General features: G+C 41.7%; 1 protein-coding gene across 1 annotated transcript in view; it reads right to left on the bottom strand.

Annotated features, from left to right (window-relative positions):
- LRP12 (LDL receptor related protein 12) overlaps positions 1-22,049 on the bottom strand; it is a 37,219-nt gene extending 15,170 nt beyond the window's left edge. The window contains exons 1-2 of the mRNA XM_028736307.2: positions 21,625-22,049; positions 529-585 (exon numbers count right to left, since the gene is read on the bottom strand). Of these exons, the coding sequence (XP_028592140.2) occupies positions 529-585; positions 21,625-22,018 (451 nt within the window). The 5' untranslated portion in view covers positions 22,019-22,049. The remainder of the gene's footprint in view (positions 1-528; positions 586-21,624) is intronic.
- Positions 22,050-22,956: the final 907 nt, after the last annotated feature.

Below are 22,956 nucleotides of genomic sequence, written 5' to 3'. Positions count from 1 at the left end.
TCTGACCTTCAGCCATCTATTCAATCCACTTGTTTTCCTGGTGGCAAAGAAGAGGGGCAAGCCATACGGATTCTGCCAGGGCTCCATTAGTGTCACGTGAGATTACTCATGGTATAAACTGTGTAATCAGGTGAACAGCAGTTTCAGATGCTGCTTCAAGTCTTATCAAACAAAATGTGTAATAAAGCTGCTTGTGTTATTGATACTTTTAAAATAATCTTTCAATAAATTTCATTTCACAAAACTTTAATGTAGGAAAAATCAAGTTAGGCCAACTTTTCTCTTTAATGTCTGTATGGTGAAATAATTAAGCATTAGAAGGGAATAATCTGTTCATGAGCATGGAAGTATCAAATTTATCTTATGAAAATGTGTCCATGTTCCAGTTGCTTCATTCCTTATTACATGCTGCAAAAGGCAGTAATAATTTTTATAGCCAAATATCTCTTCATAAGATACCAGGTGGCTTTCAATATTTACTATTTAAGTCATGCATGAAATTTAAACATTACAAAAAAAATGACTTACCAGTTGAGATTCCTGAAATATGCACATTTTCAGAACGTTCTGCAAGAGCACTGTTTCCTAAAATTAAACATAATGAATAAACTAATTTCCAAGATAAAATTTGTAAAAATTCTTCAGATATAGTACTACAGAAAAGAAAAAGAACAAAAACCAAGCTACTTTTAATATTCAAATACTTTACATCCAAAGGCTTCTTCCACTACATTTTTAAATGAAGAATAAAGCCAGGCCGGGAGGGGGCGGGGAGGAAGAGAATAAAACGATTATACAATCAAGACACAAATGGCTTCTTTGTCACACAGTGAGCAAGCTAAATGGAGAACCTAGGCAGCTTCAGAGCTTGATTACCTCCTAAAAGATTTTAAGGGAATTAAGATGTATTAGTCCAGTAGTTTCTTCTTCCAGTTCTCTTCAAGACTTTTTCTAATTCTGTTCCCCTCCCATCTAATAACAGAGGTTAGCAAAGTGAGTTAAATAAAGATAACAGAAGGGGGTGGGCAGAACCTCAGTAACCAAAAAGGAAATGGAAGACCCCCTCCAGCACAGTGAAACAACCACAATGTACTTTATTACAGGGCCAGCAAACATGCAGCATTGGCTATTTAGAAAAGTAGTATTAAATCACTTAATATGGTGGTAACCAATACATATGCAGTTGCCTATTTGCACTGTCTACTTTCCAGGATCACGTCTTCACTTGGGTGATAGCCAGAACATGCATTTGTTTGTTTGTTTGTCTGTCTGTCTGTTTGTTTAACTCAACAGTTTTGGAATAGTGGCTGATGTTTCTTGGGGTCAAATTCCCCGAGTTCAGCGAGAAGCAGGGCTTTTTTTCAGCCGGAACTCACTAGAACTTGGTTCTAGCACCTCTGAGGTGGGTCCCATGGTCATTATAAGAGAACACGTTCATGGTGAGTTCCAGCACCTCTTTTTCTAGAAAAACAGCACTGGTGATGAGTACCCCCAAAGTTACTCTGCACAGAATTGCAGCTTCAGTAATTCCAGTTCTTATCTTCCAGCCTGTTCAAGCTGCATTTTATTCTGCATATTTTTGTTTAAATATTTAATAATTTTTATTTCATATATTCCTTTGTCTTAATACGAGCCTGAGACTTTGGTGGACCATCAGCATAAATAATAATAAAAAAAATACATAGGCTAGGCTGAGAGATGAACTGGTCACCCAGTGAGGCTCACAGCTGTGTGTGGATATGAACCCTGGTCTCCCAGGACTTAGTCCAACTCTTTAACCACTACATCACACTGCCTATAATAATAACTCAATAAGACTCCCAGACATAATCTTTGAAGATCCCCTTTTACTGTGTGGAGTGCAGTGTGCCCCAGGACACAATTTCCACCCATCATTTATCTTTTGGAATGTTACCACAGAATCATGGAATCATCGAAGTGTAGAGTTGGAAGGGACCCTGAGGATCACCTAGTTCAACCCACTGCAATGCAGGAATATGCAGCTGTCACACACGGGGATCAAACCTGCAACCTTGGCGTTATCAGCACCACGCTCTAATCAACTGCTCGGTCATTTAACGATACTTTCTACCAGTTTTCTACAGACAGACATTACGCTAACCCACGTGTAATTTCCAGGATCCCTCCCAGAGACTTATGCTTCTCCTGCTCTTTTCTGCTGTAAAAAGCAGAGCCAGATTCCCTTACCTTAGTGTGTTCTGATAGCAGAACCAGTAATCAGGACTGACACTTTTAGGGGATGCTTTCCTTCCCTCTCATTGTTTATTCACTAAAAGCAGAACAGGTTGTGTGTCCCATGTGCTATCAGGCAGAACAGGGCCTATAATGGGGCAACCTACACACAATATTTCACTTCTCACTATTCCTAATTACAGAAGGGTCTCCCACATTTAAGGGCTACTTGGAAATGAACACAGAAATTTGCCTAAAGCAAGTACCACGAACATTGTGTTACAGTTTCTGTATTTCACACAGTTGCTGATACACAAGAGACAAACAAGACTCTTTGAGTCTCAGAAAGAAGTGAGGTCACCTAGAGATCTAAATAAGGTAGTAAACTGGTACTGTCGATTTTCCATTAAACCTAACTTTTTTTCTTAACAAACAAAACTGTTTTGACCCACCTTCATTCTGATAGACTTCACGCCAAATAAGTATGCGACTATACTTAGCACACTTGCAAAAAAAAATTACTTGGCTGATTCATAAAAAAGATGTATTTTCCATAAAAATTATGAATTTTATGGCAAGAGCGTTCCAACTACCGACACACATTTTAATACCTGCAATGCACAACTTGGTTGATTACATCTAATGGACAGAATCCAATATAAAAATAGGACAGGAAATGTGCCAACAGGGGGGCTTTTAGACAGAAACAAACCACTGCATTTGGAAGAATAATCTAGAGCTAAAATTCAGCAAAGGAATTACACTAAATAAGCACTAATGCCAAAAGAGATCTAGAAATAAAATAATCTTATGTAATATCATTGTGGGAGAATGTGACATGATTTTTGGCTTGCATGAACTTATTTAAATTGCAGATTAAAGACAAGGATATTAGACTGGAAAACTTTCATAATTCATACATGTTGGTAAATCATCAGAAGGATGTCAAGCAAATTAAGTACAGTGTGAAAGTGAAACCACTGCAAACATCAGCTACCAAAAAATAGCAGACTTGTAGACAATATCACAAACCAACATCAGGAAACAAATTCATAAAACTTCTACTGGGTACAAAATGGGTACCACTATCTGTACTATTATTAAATAGAAATAAGGACTCAGAAATCTGTTCAAATAAAATTAGCATAAGCCAGAAAGAAACCAAATAATTCCCAGATACACATTTATTAGTAAACTATTTTCAGAAGTAGCAATTGTGAATTTTTAGAAGAGAATGTCTGCCAAAATCGAACAGCATAGCTGGAAAATTTTTGTTCCAAGTAGATTGTTGACAATAATCTATTGACATATTTATCTATCACTCTTCATTGAAAATTCCAAGGTAGTTTACAACCATCACCATAAACACCAATACAAATAAAACCAGAAAATTAAAAAATCCATAGCAGGAAACCAGAAATACTAAAAGCTAGACAATAGAAGTAGCAAATACTTGAGTAAAATAAGTCTTCAGTGAGGAATTGGTACCTGTCTGGCATCTAGGAGGGAGATGATTCCAAAGACTGGGTGCCACTATAGAGAAGGTCCTGCCTTTGGTTGCTACTTGACTCAGTAACAAGTGCTATGACAGTCCAATGCATTAAGCAATGGCGTCATATCCTTGTGGCTGGATGCTCCAGTCAGCCTAGCCACTAAGTTCTGCACCAGCTGCAGTTCCTGGACCAATGTCCATGGAAGCTCCATACAGGGCACAGAGCAATAATTCAAACTTGAGGTTACCAATAAGTTATCATGGCCAGGTTGTTCCAATTCAGGAACTGCCACGGGTTTCAAAAAGGCATAGAAAGTGTAGCAACGTATATATTTCTAGCTCAGTTCACTAAGCTTTTCTTCAGCAGCAAAGTTGAGCAGCTCAGGAAGGGCTTGCCAGCTTCCTATGCTTGTGCTGGCATTGTGTTTTAGCATTAAACTGGAAGTGCAGAAGGAAGTACTAACAAATGTAGTCATGACAATACAGTGGTACCTCAGGTTACGAACTTAATTCGTTCCGGAGGTCCGTTCTTAACCTGAGGCGCACTTTCGCTAATGGAGCCTCCCACTGCCGCACGATATCCGTTCTCATCCTGGGGTCAAGTTCTTAACCGGAGGTACTACTTCCGGGTTAGCGGGGTTTCTAATCCGAAGCGTTTGTAACCCAAGGTACCACTGTATCGGCATTCTCTCATGTCACCCACAATGATTCTACAATTTTCCTTGTCTCCCAAATCATAAACCGAAGTCAGAATCTATTCCTCATATTACAGAATTAATGCATTAGGGACATTTTTCACACAGAAACATGTACATTCAAGAATCCTAGACAAAACAAAAAAAATCTAAAAATGAATTTTGCTGTTGAAGTGTATACAGCTGTCCATTATGAGGGCAATATCTACTTCAAACATTTTAAATTCTATAAAAATCTGCATTACGCAATTTTAAAAGAAAAAAACTATGAGTTTTATTCTAAACAAAACTGATCTAATACTTGTTTGAAGTTACTTGAAGTTTGCTCTATTACTTGCTTGTCAAAAGAACTGAACAAAACTACATATTTTATTAAGAACACTACAGACTTTGCTTTACTGGTAGGTTTGCTTGAAATAGGTTTGCTAAAACAACTGTTTAAAAGAAACTCCTCATGAGCCACACTGGCCAGATGTTTTATCTGGAATAATATCAGGGTTGGACTGTAGCTCAGTGGTAGAGCTTTGCATGGAGCAGGGTCTAGGTGTAATTCGCCCCAGCATCTCCCATCACAGCTGGAAGTAAACCCTATCAGAAATCCTTGAGAGCCACAGCTAGTCAATGTACACAGTGTTGAACTAGATCAGTGTTTCCCAAAGTGGGTGATACTGCCTCCTGGGGGGGGCACTGAAACATTTCAGGGGGCAGTAGTATCCTCAGGTGCAATAGGGGGCATTGAATAAAAATAAGGAGGCAGTGAAAGCATAGTTTTGAAAAACTGTTCGTACATGTTTCATCTTCCGGGGGGCATTGGAGGTTTTTTTCTGAAAAGGGGGCAGTAGGCCAAATAAGTTTGGGAACTAGATGGACTAATGGACTAACTCGGTGTAAGACAGAATTGTATTTGGAAACATTGGAAACTTAAAACTGTTTTTTTCTATCTCCTGGACATTTTTATTATTTTGTTACAGTTGCAACCTTGTTGTTTTTGTTGTTGCAATGATATTGTACCCCCTTCCCTTTGTATATTTAAAGGAAAAGTAAAGGAACCCCTGACCGTTAGGTCCAGCCGCAGATGACTCTGAGGTTGCGGCACTCATCTCGCTTTACTGGCCAAGGGAACCGGCGTATAGCTTCCAGGTCATGTGGCCAGCATGACTAAGCCGCTTCTGGTGAATCAGAACAGCACACGGAAACGGCGTTTACCTTCCCGCCGGAGCGGTACCTATTTATCCACTTGCACTTCGTGCTTTTGAACTGCTAGGTTGGCAGGAGCAGGGATCGAGCAACGGGAGCTCACCCTGTTGTGGGGATTCGAACCACTGACCTTCTGATCGGCAAGCCCTAGGCTCTGTGGTTTAACCCACAGCACCACCCGTGGATATTTACAAGGCTTTAATTTATTTTCCCTTGTATTTTACTTACCATTATGAAAATCAATAAATAGCTAATTAATGTAAAGAATACAAAAAAATAGTATTTGTCAAGCTTGCAGTTGAAAAACATGCTATCAGCAAGAGTCACTTTTAAAAACTGCTAATCAGTTAAGAGTTCTGAGAGTTTTTATTCTTAAATGTGTGTGTGGTGAGAGAGGATTCATCATCTGGATTCAAATCAGCAAGTTTTGATTACTTTAGTTTGCTGTTTGCCAAGAAGACTAGACTGCACAGCTACCTCTAGGCAATCCTTTATCAGCTACTTCAAAGCATTCTCAAAGAATCAAAGCAGAAGTATGAGCATCTGACTTTGTATAGCTAGTTTCTCAAGATGAATTTCTAGTTCTCACCAACAAGTTTTTCACTGCTTTTCCTAAGTTATTTGATAAGTACTGTATAGATGTATTCAGATGTGTTTAAGGTAGCACACATACAACTGTTGGAAATTTCCATTCCACCTTTAGTTGCAGACATGGAACTGTTACGTGTCACATGTCTGTTTACATTCCAGCACAGTTTGCTGGGAACTTCCGTTGTGTATAGCTTTTGCCTCTCTCTCTGAGAAGACTGAAAGAGAGATGACATGTTTCTTTTGTCCTGATTTATGCTTAATAAATCCGTAGGTGGTTAGTATGTTTCCACAAGCCTCACGCCTCTTCTGCTTGCGCAGTATGCTCTTCCGATATAGTGTGCTCAGGCTTTGAAGTCTGAGTCGCTGATTTACGTCGCACCAGAGGTCGGGGGTTCGTCACAGCTGGAAGGGCATGATCCAGCTGGGGGCTAGCCAGCTGGCATCTTGACCCCCGAAGGATGCCGACAACGACAACCATTGGAAAGGCTACAGAGAGTGACCAATAGGGAAAGTAATGTGAGGCTCAGAAAGCAGTTTGGAACTGTACAGGTACTGACTAACACCTTGTATGCTGCCAAATGCTATGTAAGCTATAGTGGTGGTCATGTTCATGTTATGCTAAACCATGGTTTACTGAGATGTGGACAAGCAAGAACAAGCCACAGCATGTCTCAAGCTCACATGCACCTACACTTCCACTCCCCTATTCCAGGATGACAACTTCAGCAGAAGTGAATTTCAGTTTCCCTGAATCTCAGCTTGTCTACAGTGGTTTATTCCCAGCTATGGCCAGTTTCCAAAACTGAAATTAGGTATTGTGAGGGATAACCTATGAACCCTGTTCCACATGACAAAGAAAGCCCAAAGTGAGTGAAACTAAAAGTAAACACTGCTGAAGACCTCCTCCCATCTGTACAGGAAGTGGAGGGAGCTGAGCGTTCACGAGTCTGAGGTTTGCTACAGATCCTTCCTGCTCCTGAATGTTTTGCTAAACCATGGTTTGCTGTGACATGTGAATGCAACATTTTATGAATAAAATAAATGTTCATGTTGTACATGAACTGTCTGTTATGTTCCTCACAAACCTCCGGGAAGTAGGTTTTCCACGGGAATTATTTTCTTAACAGACAACCTTAAAAGGCTCCAGAGTTTTATGTATTGAGTATGTATGTTCCTGAACACAGCATTTATTCTAATTAGTAACTATAGACAACGACTAAAGACTAGATGGGTGAACTACCATTATGCAACAGCTTTTTGAAGCTAAAGAAATTTTACTTTTTAAAAGTACAGATTTTCATTGCCATTACACTTGAAAGTACAGTCCTCATATCACACTCTGTCTCCTGCACACATGCACTCATGCATCTCACAACCACTCACAGAAACACGCACACTTCAAATATGTCTCTCTCCCTCTCTCTCACAGACCACATTCATAAATTCTCATTCCTTCCCTCTGTTGCATACACACCACACCTAGATCTCTCCACATGGGCACCTGCAAGAATTTTTCAGTGGGCAAAGCAAAACACTGAAAGGATGGAACAAGTTAGTTTTTCACACAAATGTGAAGTGGTTCTACAGAAGAGTCCAGTCTTTCCCTATTGCTTTTTCTTTCCTTCAGTGAGACAGAGATTATGCATAGTGATGTTAAAATCACACGGCTGTATCTTATGGTTGAAGCATCTGCTTTTCAATAAGTCTTCTAAAATCTTTATCCCAGTTGGCAGCTGTCCTGGATTTGAATTGTTTTTATGTATGTATTGTTGTTTTAAAACTATTTCGATATTTATAGTTTTTTTAATTAGTTTTTATTGCAACTGTTTTTAATTGTTTTTATATAGGTAACAGTTTTATACGTGTCAGAGTTGCTGAAATGTGTCTCTCCCCCCTCCCATTCCATTGAAAGATGCTTCCTGCCAGTGGATACCACAACTGGATACCAATCACTGATTTTATCTTGCCAAATTGAAGTCTCTTTTCTCTGCAAAATGTATCATAATAACACAGGAATTGCCACACTGCATCACACTGATGCTTCATCTAGTTCAGCATTCTCTGAATACAGTTACCAGAAATACACTTCATGAGATCAGGATGGTGGCTAAGCTAGACTACCACTAGCTGCTGAGTCAGCTGCTGACCCTGAGTCAGCAGCTGTGTTTTATATGAAAGTTCTTAAGTGTTTTTTATTATTCTGGCAAGAATCCACTGACAGACTGTTCCTAATGATTTTTTTTAAGCTATTTATGCTCATATTCAAGTTGCAGCGATTACTACTAGTAGTAAACATTTATATGGTACTTTAGTTTTCCCCTGCACTTTATAAACGTAATTGGGTTCAAAATTAGTAAGCCACAATGGACCTGTGTCAAATCCAAGTAAAGTTCTCTGTACAGTAGGTCTCAAATTACATCATTCTTTCTCTTGTATGACCCAGTAAATGTGGGGCCCTCAGTCATTTCATAGTCAAGCAAGTCCTGCACACAATTATTCTATTATTCATAATACATATATAGAATCATAGAATCATAGAGTTGGAATAGACCACAAGGGCCATAGAGTCCAACCCCCTGCCAGGCAGGAAACACCATCAGAGCACTGATGTCAAGCCTCTGCTTAAAGACCTCCAAAGAAGGAGACTCCACCACACTCCTTGGCAGCAAATTCCACTGTCGAACAGCTCTTACTGTCAGGAAGTTCTTCCTAATGTTTAGGTGGAATCTTCTTTCTTGTAGTTTGGATCCATTGCTAATCCCTAACCCTAACCTTTCTCCCTCCTCTATATGACATCCTTTTATATATTTGAACATGGCTATCATATCACCCCTTAACCTCCTCTTCTCCAGGCTAAACATGCCCAGCTCTCTTAGCCGTTCCTCATAAGGCATCGTTTCCAGGCCTTTGACCATTTTGGTTGCCCTCCTCTGGACACGTTCCAGTTTGTCAGTGTCCTTCTTGAACTGTGGTGCCCAGAACTGGACACAGTACTCCAGGTGAGGTCTGACCAGAGCAGAATACAGTAGCACTATTACTTCCCTTGATCTAGATGCTATACTCCTATTGATGCAGCCCAGAATTGCATTGGCTTTTTTAGCTGCCGCGTCACACTGTTGGCTCATGTCAAGTTTGTGGTCAACCAAGACTCCTAGATCCTTTTCACATGTACTGCTCTCAAGCCAGGTGTCACCCATCTTGTATTTGTGCCTCTCATTTTTTTTGCCCAAGTGCAATACTTTACATTTCTCCCAGTTAAAGTTCATCTTGTTTGTTTTGGCCCAGTTCTCTAATCTGTCAAGGTCGTTTTGAAGTGTGATCCTATCCTCTGGGGTGTTAGCCACCCCTCCCAGTTTGGTGTCATCTGCAAATTTGATCAGGATGCCCTTGAGTCCATCATCCAAGTCGTTGATAAAGATGATGAATAAGACCGGGCCCAAGACAGAACCCTGTGGCACCCCACTAGTCACTCTTCTCCAGGATGAAGAGGAACCATTGATGAGCACTCTTTGGGTTCGGTCAGTCAGCCAGTTACAAATCCACTGAGTGGTAGCATAGTCAAGACCGCATTTTACCAGCTTCTTTACAAGAATATCATGGGTCACCTTGTCAAATGCCTTGCTGAAATCAAGGTAGGCTACATCCACTGCGTTCCCTTCATCTACCAGGCTTGTAATTCTGTCAAAAAACGAGATCAGGTTAGTCTGACATGACTTATTTTTCAGAAATCCATGCTGACTATTGGTGATCACAGCATTCCTTTCTAGGTGCTCACAGACTGTTTGCTTAATGATCTGCTCCAGAATCTTCCCTGGTATTGATGTCAGACTGACTGGGCGATAATTATTTGGGTCCTCTCTTTTCCCCTTTTTGAAAATAGGGACAACATTTGCCCTCCTCCAGTCTGCCGGGACTTCGCCTGTTCTCCAGGAATTCTCAAAGATGACTGCCAGTGGTTCTGAGATCACATCTGCCAGTTCTTTTAATACTCTTGGATGCAGTTCATCTGGCCCTGGAGTCTTGAATACATCTAAACTAGCCAAGTATTCTTGTACTATCTCCTTAGTTATTCTGGGCTGTGTTTCCTCTGCTGAATCATTTGCTCCAAATTCTTCAGGTCAGGCATTGTTTTCTTTATCGGAGAAGACTGAGGCAAAGAAGGCATTGAGGAGTTCAGCCCTTTCTGTGTCCCCTGTTTGCATTTCACCATCTTCTCCTCTGAGTGACCCCACTGTTTCTTTGTTCTTCCTTTTACCCATAAAAGCCTTTTTTGTTGCTTTTAACCTCTCTAGCAAGCCTGAGTTCATTCTGTGCTTTAGCTTTTCTGACTTTGTGTCTACATGTGCTGGCTATTTGTTTGAATTCCTCTTTGGTGGTTTCCCCCCTTTTCCATTTTTTGTACACATCCTTTTTTAATCTTAACTCAGTTAAAAGTTCTTTAGATAGCCACCCTGGCTTCTTTAGGCACCTTCCATGTTTCCGTCTCATTGGTATTGCCTGAAGTTGTGCTTTTCCTATCTCCCTCTTCACAAACTCCCAGCCATCATGAACTCCCTTTCCTTTTAGTATTACTGTCCATGGGATCTCACCCAGCACTTCCCTAAGTTTTATGAAGTCGGCTTTCTTAAAGTCAAGAAATTGAGTCCTAGTATGCTTGGCTGCTCCTTTCCGCTGTATAGTAAACTTCAGAAGAGCATGATCACTCGCGCCTAATGATCCTTCCACTTCTAGCCCACTAACCAGGTCATCAACATTGGTTAGGACCAGATCTAAAATGGCTGTTCCTCTTGTTGCTTCTCCCACTTTCTGGACAATGAAGTTGTCTGCAAGGCCAGTGAGGAATCTGTTTGACCTTATGCTCTTGGCTGAGTTTGACATCCAACAAATATCTGGGTAATTGAAGTCCCCCATTACTACTATCTCCCTTCCTTTTGCATGCTTGGCCATCTGTTCCAGGAAGGCATCATCTAAGTCCTCCATTTGGCTTGGGGATCTATAGTAAACTCCCACAATGAGGTCTCTGTTATTCTTCTCTCCCTTAATTTTGACCCAAATGCTCTCACTTTGGCTTTGAGGTTCTAAATCTTTGGTTCTCTTCACAGGTATACACATATAACGCCACTCCTCCTCCTTTCTTGTCTGGTCTGTTTCTCTGAAATAGATTGTATCCCTCCATTATTACATTCCAATCGTGGGACTTATCCCACCAGGTTTCAGTGATGCACTAAAAGGGATTCTGCCATCTTAGATTGACAGTAAGAAAAAAAAATTAAACTTGGCAAATAAATTAATATAATAGTTGAAAAAAAGAATGCCAGAACAGACATCCTCACTTAACCTTTGATTTCCCCTTTTGAAGATTGTAGCTTATGAATAAGATTAAAATCAGCTACTGTGATTTTTTTTCAAGTTCCTAATCTACAACATACCAAATAAACCACGAAATAAATACATAGCTAAGTTACGAGTATTCAACAATCCCTTAAATCCAATTCTTAATAGTTCAGTTCAAAGTTTATGCTTGTTAGAAATTTGCTACCTTTGAATTTACTACCATCTGCCATAATATTGAAAACATCCCACAAGTGCTAAATACACTATACACAGCTATAATCACTTAAAATATGTTTGCTCAATATGTTGAATCATATCTATGCATCTGTCACTTCCAGCATACCATACCGTACAATAATTAATCATATGCAATGGTCACGTATAATCTAAAACAAGTTACCTGGTGGAATCAGATACATTCTGGCTGATCTCATTGTCTTGTAAAGATGGAAACTGGACTCCAATATTATGTCAGATGGGGAATGGGTAGACGGGAAAAACATCCTATGAGACTTGCAGAGCTTCTATTCTGCTGCTGCTCTGAGAAATAGTTCACAACAGAATCCCAGACACTGTCCTTTAGCAATCTAATATCGTAACGTACCCTTAGGCCATTCTCTAAAGTATTGCTATATTTTGTTCCTCCTCTTGTCCCACTTCATTCAGTTCACTATAGAATGCCTCTGCTAACACCTAGTTCCTTTATTGCTATATTCATGACACCTCTCTCATTATGTCTTTGAACTATGTTCTGTCTTCCAACGAAAGTCAAGTTCTAATCCTTCAAGCTTTTAATCTTTCTTGTCATATCTCTTTTGACCAATTCACTATTATACTCTTAATGAGGCACCACTTGTACAGAAACTTCAGAGTGCCTATACTGGCAGCCAGTTCTGTCGCTGAAACGTTGTCTGCCAGACTGCTTCTTTCCCACTTATTATCAAACTGGGAACTACGGTCCATACACCCTGAAAAGCAAACTGCACAAAAATGGAAAGTGTTTTCCTGCTTCTAGTTTAGCTCTATTTTTGTCCATGTCCTCAATACTAATCACAGCTTGTTCTGTCTAACAAGGAAAAGCTGGGACTTCTTTGAAGGTGAGTGGGTGGCAGTGGCTCTCAATCTGTAAGGAGGATAGACTAGAAGGAGTTCTTCAACCACAAGAAAGGAAAGAGACAGAGGCAAATCGCTAATTCTATACACTAACCTCTTAAAGAGACAACAATGTACAGAATATTAATTATGTTTACACTAGTATGGGAACTGGAAGTCAGTGGAAGCTCAAAGAGGCTTCCCTTTAGGAGCAAGCCTGTGAAATTGCTCCTATGTTTTCCCTTATTCTGTGTCTCCCACATTCTTTGCTTTGTGCAAGTTAATTTGATATGAATCAACTGTCTTTATTCTCTTTTGCCATGGAACTGCCTTCCTCTATAAATAGCATTAAGCCACCTCCTTGGAATCCTTTGTATCACCAAAACTTTCCTGAGCCACTCTAGCTTCATTTTCCCCTGCTACTGAGTTAACTCTTCATCCTGTCTATGCAATTTTTACTTGCCGGATAATTTGGCCTTATTCTGTCATCAAGCAATCTCTACATTTGCTACATTTGTCAACAGAAGTAATTTAATATTTTTATTAACTCCTTGTATACATTTACAATTGGTATTTACAACAGTTCACATTTCTGTTCCTACACTGGAAAGGAGTCTATAGTGGTGCATGAAAAAAGGTGTATCATTAAGTAAGTTAAGAACTGGTTGAAAACCACTCTGAAGTTGTTGATTTAAGAAAACCAAGACAAAATGAAAGAGAAGAACAGAAGAGTAGCACTGCTGGATCAGGCCCCTGTCCTATCTAGTCCAGCAACCTTGCCTCACAATGGCCAACCAGATGCTTGTGGAAGCCATCTTAGCTGTGAGTCCTGGAACATCTGCTCCCTGCCTTGCAGGCCTTTCCCCACCTGACCTGGGAGGACAGGACCCCGACTGACTCAAGCTACAAAAGCCGAGGTTGCTGGACAGACTGTCGGGTTGGGGTATTGTTTGAGGGGGCCATGTTGCTGTTGTTTTTGTTGACACTAATTCATTTGTATTTTTTATTTTTAGAACTTGTTATGATTTATTTGGCATTTTTGTGTGTTTTATTTATTGTTTGTAATTATGTAATTTTTTCATGTTGTAATCCACCTTGAGCATGGTTTTAACTATGGAAAAGCAGAATACAAATAAAATAACAGATGGATGGAAGCCTGCAAACAGGAGCTGAGCAGAACAGCCCTCTCCCCTACTACAGTTTCCAGTAAATGGTATTCAGAAGTATGTTGGAGCCACCTTTGATAGCCTTTATCTCCATGAACTTGTCAAACCCTCTTCTAAAACCATCCAAATTGGTGGCCATCACTGCCTCTTGTGGGAGCAAATTCAATAGCTTAACTATATGCTGTGTGATGAAATACCTCCTTTTGTCCAACGTTCAGCTTTATTGGATGTCAATGAGTTCTAGTATTATGTGAGAAACTTTTCTCTGTCTGCTTTCTCCATGCCATGCATAATTTTATTTACTATCATGTCACCTCTTAGGCGTCTCAAGGACTCCTGTTTTGCAAAATCAGTCAAAAGTTTTGAAGAATTTGATTTACAATCAATAAACCAATATTTGAGAGCTCCTTTTGAAATAAAGAAAACCCTAAGACACTGGCTCAGTCCCTTCTCAGCTGCCTACCAACTTATCAAAACAAGTTTGACAAGTGAGGTGTCAACAGGGGTGGAGTGGGGACGTTTTCTGGCTTAATTCAGCAGAATCCATTTCAGCAGCTTTCAGGGTATGTATGAAGCCATTAAAAATTTTTTTTTATAGCTTTGTAACAGATAACACACTTAAGATTTTTATAGGAGCACTTTAAAAGACTTATGGCCTTGTATTTTTCATCCACAGAGAACAACTGTTGAAGTCAATGGGAATCCTGGGTACCCTAAAAACATTTAAGACCCCTGTTGTTCTCCACAGCTAACATTTTGTAAACTAATAAAATATGACCTAAGTTTCTTCCTCACTAATGTAAGTATCTGTGCTCGGGGCCTACTGCCTCAAATATCACAAAACCCTACCACTGAAACTGTAGCTGAATTTCCAGTCAATGCCTGTACTTGTGGGCGCTTTGCTAGAATCAATCAACAATGATCTGTTCACTAAAAAGGTGAATATTTTCTTTTTTTTTACATATGCTTTAGCTATCAACACACCCTTGTCCAAAAATATTTAAGAACAAGCTATTCCATTCATTGAATGAAGGAGGGTTTTCAAATCTTTTAATTAGAAGGGGGCGGGGAGTCTGATCCGCTTGCAAAGAGCACAGTCTATTCATAGAGAGGAGGCAAATAAATATTTTACATGGTAGAATTCAAGAGCTATAGCTACACTGTGAGTATAGGTACAATCACAATCTGTTAAATCCCTCTTCACCCACACTTCAAGCATCTAAGGAGACAAAAATACCTTGCACGCACACACATCATCATACAACCACAGCTTGAAATGATAATAGCACATCACTAAAAGCAAGGCATTAAAATCAACATCTTTAATAGAAGGGGAAACACAAGTAAGACTGGTGTCTGTCATACTTGGTGAGGAGAAGGGAATTCCAAAGATTGGGGACCACAACAGAAAAGGCTACCTTCTTTGTTGCCATGTACACCTGCAGCCACCAGAACAACCAGGAGGGCCTAATCTCCAGATCTTATTGAATGGACAGACTAGTACTGTGTGAGAGAAGTGCTGTGAAAGGGAAGAGCAAAGTGAGCACTAAGAAAATCAGTGTAAAGGCTGTACCATACAGTATATCCCTGCAGCTGTGTTATGAACTCAGATATATAAGCTAGGCGCCAAGCGCCACCTTAAACCTAGGTTGTGGCTACCACAACAGAATGTCTATTTGCCAGGGTGCTGGACTAAGATGAGCCTTAAGGTCGCTTCCAACGCTACAATGCTTCTGATCCTATGACCTCAGCTACATTGCTGGGCTGTAGCTTGCTCTTACAACCATTTACTAGTCCCAGTATGCAAGAAGGAAAAGCACACACAGTGGAAATGGAATTAATGATGGACTAAGGCAGGTTTTTTTTTTAAACTGGCTCGATGTCAGAAATCTCCACATAGTCACAATTAGACCCGCACCAATAGTAGAATGTGCCTGGTGCCCAGAGAATTTCTAACAGTACCCTGCATACTACTTACTGTATTCTATTACAGTGGTGCCTCGCAAGACGAAAGGAATCCGTTCCGCGATTCTCTTCGTCTAGCGGTTTTTTCGTCTTGCGAAGCAACCCTATTAGCGGCTTAGCGCTATTAGCGGCTTAGCTGCTAAAAGGCTATTAGCGGCTTAGAAAAAGGGGGGGGGGAGCGAAAAAAAACCACAAGACTTGCAAGACGTTTTCGTCTTGCGAAGCAAGCCCATAGGGAAAATCGTCTTGCGAAGCAACTCAAAAACGGAAAACCCTTTCGTCTAGCGGGTTTTCCGTCTTGCGAGGCATTCGTCTTGCGGGGCACCACTGTACTCAGCATCAGGGTCACTGGCACAGAACACCATAATGCAGGACAACATCAAAAGTTGTAGCTGGTTTTTTTATGCAATCCCTGCCGTACTGCATGGCATGGTCAAAGCTGCTCTGGTGCAGCAGCCATTTTCTCCAGCTCCTTCCTTCCCAAGTGGCTGATGTCACTTACACTGGTGGGCATCAAACTTTTGAGGACTGTGACTCAAGAGCTAGACTTTTAAGACTGTAACCTATGTTGATGCTTCTAATTACACAATGAATTTCATTAGAACAGGAAATACGTAGTTTGCTATTTATATTTAGAAAAAACGTCTCCTGAGAAGCCACCCATGCCCATTTTCCCACTGATGCAGTGATGGGGTGGCCTCTTAACAGATGTACAGAACATAGTTATATACAAAGTTTAAAATGTAGGCTATGAATGGGCCAGTTCCTAAAGGTATTGTTTGGATGTTGTTTCTATAGAAATTGATAATATTTACTTTCACATAATGCCCTGAGGATTATAATCAAAACATGGGTTTAAGTAGGGTCACACTGTGGAAGTTAAGAAGAGATCCCAGTAAGAGGCTATAAAAGCTTTCCATGAATAAAAAGGAGTAGAATTTTAATAATTGCACAGCTGTTGCTAAAAGGTGAATTCCACTGAAGGTTTAAAAACAAGCACCATATTAATAGTCTTGCAAACCTAATTAACTAATGCGGGTCTCCACATGGTCACAACTGGATCTTCATCAAAAAGCTGAGGCTGCTGAACAGACCCTTGGACTGGGGTATTGTTTGTGGGGTATTGTTGTTGTTGATATTACTTTTTTGTACATATATTTTTAGACCTTAATATGATTTATGTGGCAACTGTTCAGTTTGGCTGTATGCTTTTTGTGTGTTTTATTTATTCTTTGACTACTTTTGTTATATTTGTAATTATGTATCTTTTTCATGTTGCAAGCAGCTTTGAGCGTGGTTTTAACTATGGTGGCATACAAATAAAATGGATGGATGGATGAGAATAACCTGCACACTTTCACATACATACAGTATAGGATACAAAAACAGTAAATAGTTAACATAGTGAGTGATATTCAAATAAGTCATACTCTGAAACCAAAGTTACTCTGAGTAGGATTTAACTGGGCACCACCCACTGTAAAGAAAGGCTAGTGTTAAATCTTAAAAATTATCTCAGAAAAACTGGTCAGCTGGAGTAATAAATCTGTTTGCACAAACATTAACTTCCTCTCATACTCCCTGCAGTTAACATTGGATTTAGTTCCCTGCATATATTTATGTTTTATATCTTTTCATCCTCTGTATATTAACAAAAGCACTTTATCAGAGACTAGACATGCAAAGCACTTCCTTAAGTTTAAATGTGGTGAGCTGTGTCTGTCTGTTCCAAGCACTTCAATTCAAGAAAAACACTGGTCAAACAGATTAAGAAAACAATAACCAAGAAAGTAAATGTTTTTGTTTGTGCCCTGCTGAGGCTAAAATGATCTATGGGAATGCTTCCAGGTCTATGAACATAATTGTATTTTACTTTATGTCCCTCTAGAAAACAGTGGGTTTCTTAAAAACCAAGCTCCTGTTTCCTTTAATATGAAGCACAGATATACAGCTTTAGCCAATGGTATGAATAGCAATACTATTTAACACAAGTCTTGCTTCCTATGGATTTTGGAGATCCCTAAGGCCTTTTGTACATAAGAAGTTTTAATGGATATGATCTTACTGGTGCCAGGCTTTTCTGCATTAAGTGTGATCACATTGCATACAGTACTTGTTTCTTTACAGTCATAGTAAATCATACATCTTGTTTTGGTAAGCATAAGTTCAAAACTGAAATTGATCTATGTTATTCTGTTTTTCTTATAGAAGTATTTTAAATATCGAGACAGGATTTCCCTTTATATAGGAAGAAACAGTACTTCATGTAGTCAGCAGGCCAGGGACAACATGAACTTCGTGATGTTTGCAAAATAAGGTGGTCAGTATTTACCACTGTAATATTAGAGGAAAACTACCATAACCAATTTTGGACCTATGCTACAATAAGACTGCTTGCTTCAACTTGGTTGCACATGAAAAAGAAATAAAGTAACTGAGGTAAATTGTTTAAAGTAAATTGTTAAGAGATCTTTCATGCTTCCCTGTTCCCTCAGAGAATAATTATCAGTGTTCCCTTGGAAAAGCTAATTACTATTAAACCAGTTTAAATCTGGTATGGATAAAGCCCAAGTGAGTTACTTACCATGTCCACACCAAGTGTGTGAAAACAGATACAACATTCTCATTCCTCCAGGCTGTTCAAAGTCTAAGAAACAATGGACAGCACAACTTGCAGATACACAATGCACCCTTCCTTCTCATATATCTGGTAACCTATGGCTTATGAAAGTGTTCCTGCGTTGAAAGACAAATGATGCTTTTTGGAGGGGGAAATGAGTTACTTATCACTTAAACCTAAGTCCATGGTCCTACACCAAATACACTGAATTAAAGCCTAATTTTCTATCTAAGAGGGGTGGGGGTCGCAGTGAACAGTAACTTCATGTAATAATAGTTACTCACATACAGTTAGTCTGAGGGCCTTCTGGCGGTTCCCCCACTGCGAGAAGTGAGGTTGCAAAGAACCAGTAAGAGGGCCTTATTGGTAGTGGTGCCCGCCCTGTGGCACATCCTCTCATCAGATGTCAAAGAAATAAACAACTATCTGACTTTTAGAAGACATCTGAAGGCAACCCTGTTTAGGGAAGTTTATAATGTTTGATGTTTTATCAGGTTTTTAATATTCTGTTGGTAGCCACCCAGAGTGGCTGGGGAAACCCAACCAAATGGGAAGGGGATAAATAATATTTTTATTTTTATTACTACTACTACAGCAGCACATAAGCAGCTCACTCAGTGGGGTAGAGCCACAGCTATAACTTTTGGGTAGCAGCATCACCACCACCACCACAGGGGCAATACAGCCGCAAGGTCGGGTATGCACAGTCATATTGACAGAACTAAATGCTTCCACTGGCATATCCATACAGTTCCAACTTCACCAGTGCCTCACCCATCCATGTAAACAACAGCAGCACTGCTGCTGGGAGGTTATAACTGCAGCTCTGCCCCACTGGATGAACAACTCCTCTTTCAACATTTTGTAACCATTTATAACTATTAACCAGACATCATGAACATTTCCAACTTATTGAGAAACACTACTTTTGCCTTGTAATTGGCAGTCTTTCTTCTGCCAGTTCTGGACACCTAGTTGCCATCTAACTTTGTATTGGTTTGTGGCCCTTTTCTTCAAGCAAGTCGTGTTGTTTTGCATCCTTGCATATGTACAGAAAAAGAAGAACTTCATTAATTTCCTAATTATGAGCTTGTCTCTAAGCAGATATAATTATATAGTGTGAAAGACATGTGAGATGAATGACTAGTTTATACTACCTAGTGTAGTATAAATGATTTATTTAGTCAATTAATACTAATGTATTGATTGCTATAGCAACCAATTAAAATTTCACTTTTGTTCAGGAAATATGTGATTTGAGAAATGGCAAACTTGGATTTTACTTTCAGACAGCAACCTGTATGCCCAGATCTAAAATAAACTTACCGGTAATATTATTCAGTCATACAATCCCTTACATCTGATCTGTGGGTGAACAAATATCTGAGAGAACTTTCACAGTTTGGAAAAACCTTGAATGACCATCTTGACACCACTCCTGTAAGCCAATTCCCCAAAAGAATCTGAACCCAGGCCTTCACCTGTTGGACCACAGCAACTCTCACAAATTGTTAGACAACATACAAACAAGTTACATAAACTGCCATCTCTTTATGTGTAGTCTAAGTAGAGTAAAAGCAAGCTTTTCCTAGAGCATTGTTGCACATTACAGTGTAGGCCCCTCCTTGTACAAAGAAACTTATGGTGCCACCACCAAGTTCCCTTTGCTGTAGAACGCAATAATATTAAGACATATGAATATATGCTCCACTGTCAAATACACATAATCCACTTAAATCAAGTATGCAGTGGAACCTGACAATTTAGGGCCATCATTTGTTTGCACTCCAAGGCAAATTGTTGGCTAGAACACCTAATAAAAATACAAACAAGGCCAATGGAATTTCAAAATCTGGGGTTACTCTAGATACAAGTTTTATGAAACTGCATGTTTTGGTTATGAACCTAGTTGTGGTGCTAATGGCATCCAAGAAAGGTGACAAATGAAGGGACAAAGCATTCAGACATTTAGGCACGTGCTGTTGAGCCGGGGCTTCATTCCAGTTAGCTATAACCATTTTAATGTTTACAGCTTATATAAGGTAAGGTAAAGGTACCCCTGCCCGTACGGGCCAGTCTTGACAGACTCTAGGGTTGTGCGCCCATCTCACTTAAGAGGCCGGGGGCCAGCGCTGTCCGGAGACACTTCCGGGTCACGTGGCCAGCGTGACAAAGCTGCATCTGGCGAGCCAGCGCAGCACACGGAAACGCCGTTTACCTTCCCGCCAGTAAGCAGTCCCTATTTATCTACTTGCACCCAGGGGTGCTTTCGAACTGCTAGGTTGGCAGGCGTTGGGACCAAGCAACGGGAGCGCACCCCGCCGCGGGGATTCGAACCGCCGACCTTTCGATCGGCAAGCCCTAGGGGCTGAGGCTTTTACCCACAGTGCCACCCGCGTCCCAACAACTTATATAGCTGCCTACTAAAAAGTGTTGAAGGACCACATCTCACTGGTTGGACCACTAGTAAAGTTCTGCATTCAGAAGGTCCCAGGTCCAGTTCTTGGAATCTCCAGGGCAGGGCGGGGAGAAAAGCCCTTGTCTGAAATCCTGGAGAACTGCTGCCAGCCAGTGTAAACACTGCTGAACTAGACGGGCCAAAGGCAGCTTCCATTCTTCCCAATATGCGTGGGTGGAACAAAACTAAATTTGGGAAGAAAAGGATGCAGCCGGGCCCCACTTGTTTTAAACCAGCGGGCTTTGAGCATATACAGATTTCCACTGTGAACTTCTTTTCCTCTCTCCCACCAGCCCCACTCCTACGCCCTGACAACAAGACACGTGAACACCCCAAGGGGCACGTTGTTTCGTGCGGGCAAGAGGGTCACACACACAAAACAAAGAGGCAGGCAGACTAGCTGGGCCAAGGTCCCAGCCCTCGGCTTAAAACAAAACCCTGGCGGAAGAAGAAGTAGTCGTCTTCAGCCCTGCTGCTTTAAAACTGGCAAGACTGATGCCCGAAGAACAAAAATAAGCAGAATGAAAAAAGGGCTGTTTGGGGGTGGGCGCCTCTCACTCACCCCCCACCCCACCCCAGCGTTAAGGAAGAAAGGGGGGGTAAGCCAAGAAGGGGAAGAGGAAAACAAAAACAAATCAAGCCTTTTTCCTAAAAAGCAAACGGGGGTGGTGGGGGAAGGAGAGATGAAGGCTGCCTGCTTTGTCTCTTCGCGCCCCTTTAATATAAGGCCAACGGGGGCGACAAAGGAAGCAATGGAGCCGGCTGGCTGGCTGGCTGGCTTCCTCGCCCCCTTCTCCTTCCTCCCAGAGGCTGGTACCTACCACAGCAGGAGGCGACGAGGAGCAGGAGCTGCGCTGACCTCCAAGCAAGGGACCCTTTTGCGCTCCAGCAAGGGGCCATAACACCGCCACGGGGGGGAGAGCGAGAAGAAAGAGCCGGAGTCGGGAGCCCCCGCGGCCACAAGCCCCGCTGCGGGAGGAGGGCCCAAGCGCCGCCGCCGCCTCGCCGGCCAAGACTCCCCGCCGGCCCCCTGGCTGCTCCCTCCCGCGTCGCTCTCTGCTCAGCCCGCTGCTGCTGTGGGAGCCATGGGCGGCTGAGGCGGCTGCTGAGGCGACGACGACGACGACCGCCGGCCTCCGGCCTCCTCTGCTCTCCGGTCTCGGGCAGCGCTCTCCTCCGGCGGGCAGGAGGGGCTCCGCCGGCGCATCTGCGCATTAGAGAGCCGAGCCGCTCTCTCTCTCTCTCTCGCAGGAAAGCGGCTTCCCTGGGCGGGGAGGGAACGAGGGAGACCCAGCCTCTCGCCCAGACGGAGGAGGAGGAGACTGAGCGGGCTTCGTCCTGGCCGCGCACTGAACCGCCTCAGTTTCTCTCAGGGCTGCTGGCCGCTCGGTGACCCTTTAAACTCAAGGAGACAAAAGCAGCGGGAGTAGGGCGAGGATGTTTACTCCGAAGTAGCCCAAACACGGGCAGGGATCCTGCCCTGACTGTTTATTCGGAATTAAATCCCCATGGTGCGCTGGGAATGTTCCCCTCAGTGTTTGAGAGGGAGCACGCGCAGGGCTGCTGCTGCAGCCCCGATCCTCTGCAAGAGCTAGGCGATCCTAAAGTTATTAAAAGCGATGGCCTCCCGAAGTCCCAAGGGGCAGCACGTAAAGACGAGCCCGTGGTGGATCAGGCCCACCTGAGCCCGCTAGCCTGCACGCCCCCCGCCCCCCGGCGCCAACCGCATAAGAAGCTCAGGGGCAAAAATCACCCATTTCCCCACTTGCAACTGGTGTTCTCAGAGGCCCATTGCCTCCGATGCTGAAGGTAAAGCATAGGTCATCCTGGCTAGCAGACTTGTCCTCCATCATTTATTTATTTCCATTTCTGACAGAGGAAAAGAAAATATGCAGCTTGAGTATTGAGGGTAGATATGCTCCTTCTCCAGTGAACTCACAAGCTCCAAAGCAATCCTGAGTTAGCTCAGATGTCTCACTGAATTTATTTTGATTTACTGCCATGAAAGTCACTTCGCCCCGAGGCGCACTCTGGAAACAAGCAGATGCCAACAACTGCCATTGAAGCAAATGTGCATATAGAATTGCATTTCTTGTATGTGCACCAGTTCACATCTGATGTACACCAATGAAGGAAAACACGCATGTCTCTTA

Source organism: Podarcis muralis, chromosome 8 (genome assembly GCF_964188315.1).
Source record: "Podarcis muralis chromosome 8, rPodMur119.hap1.1, whole genome shotgun sequence".
Lineage (NCBI taxonomy): Eukaryota > Metazoa > Chordata > Lepidosauria > Squamata > Lacertidae > Podarcis > Podarcis muralis.
The sequence above is the reverse complement of the archived record's forward strand: the minus strand, read 5'-3'. Positions and strand labels throughout refer to the sequence as shown.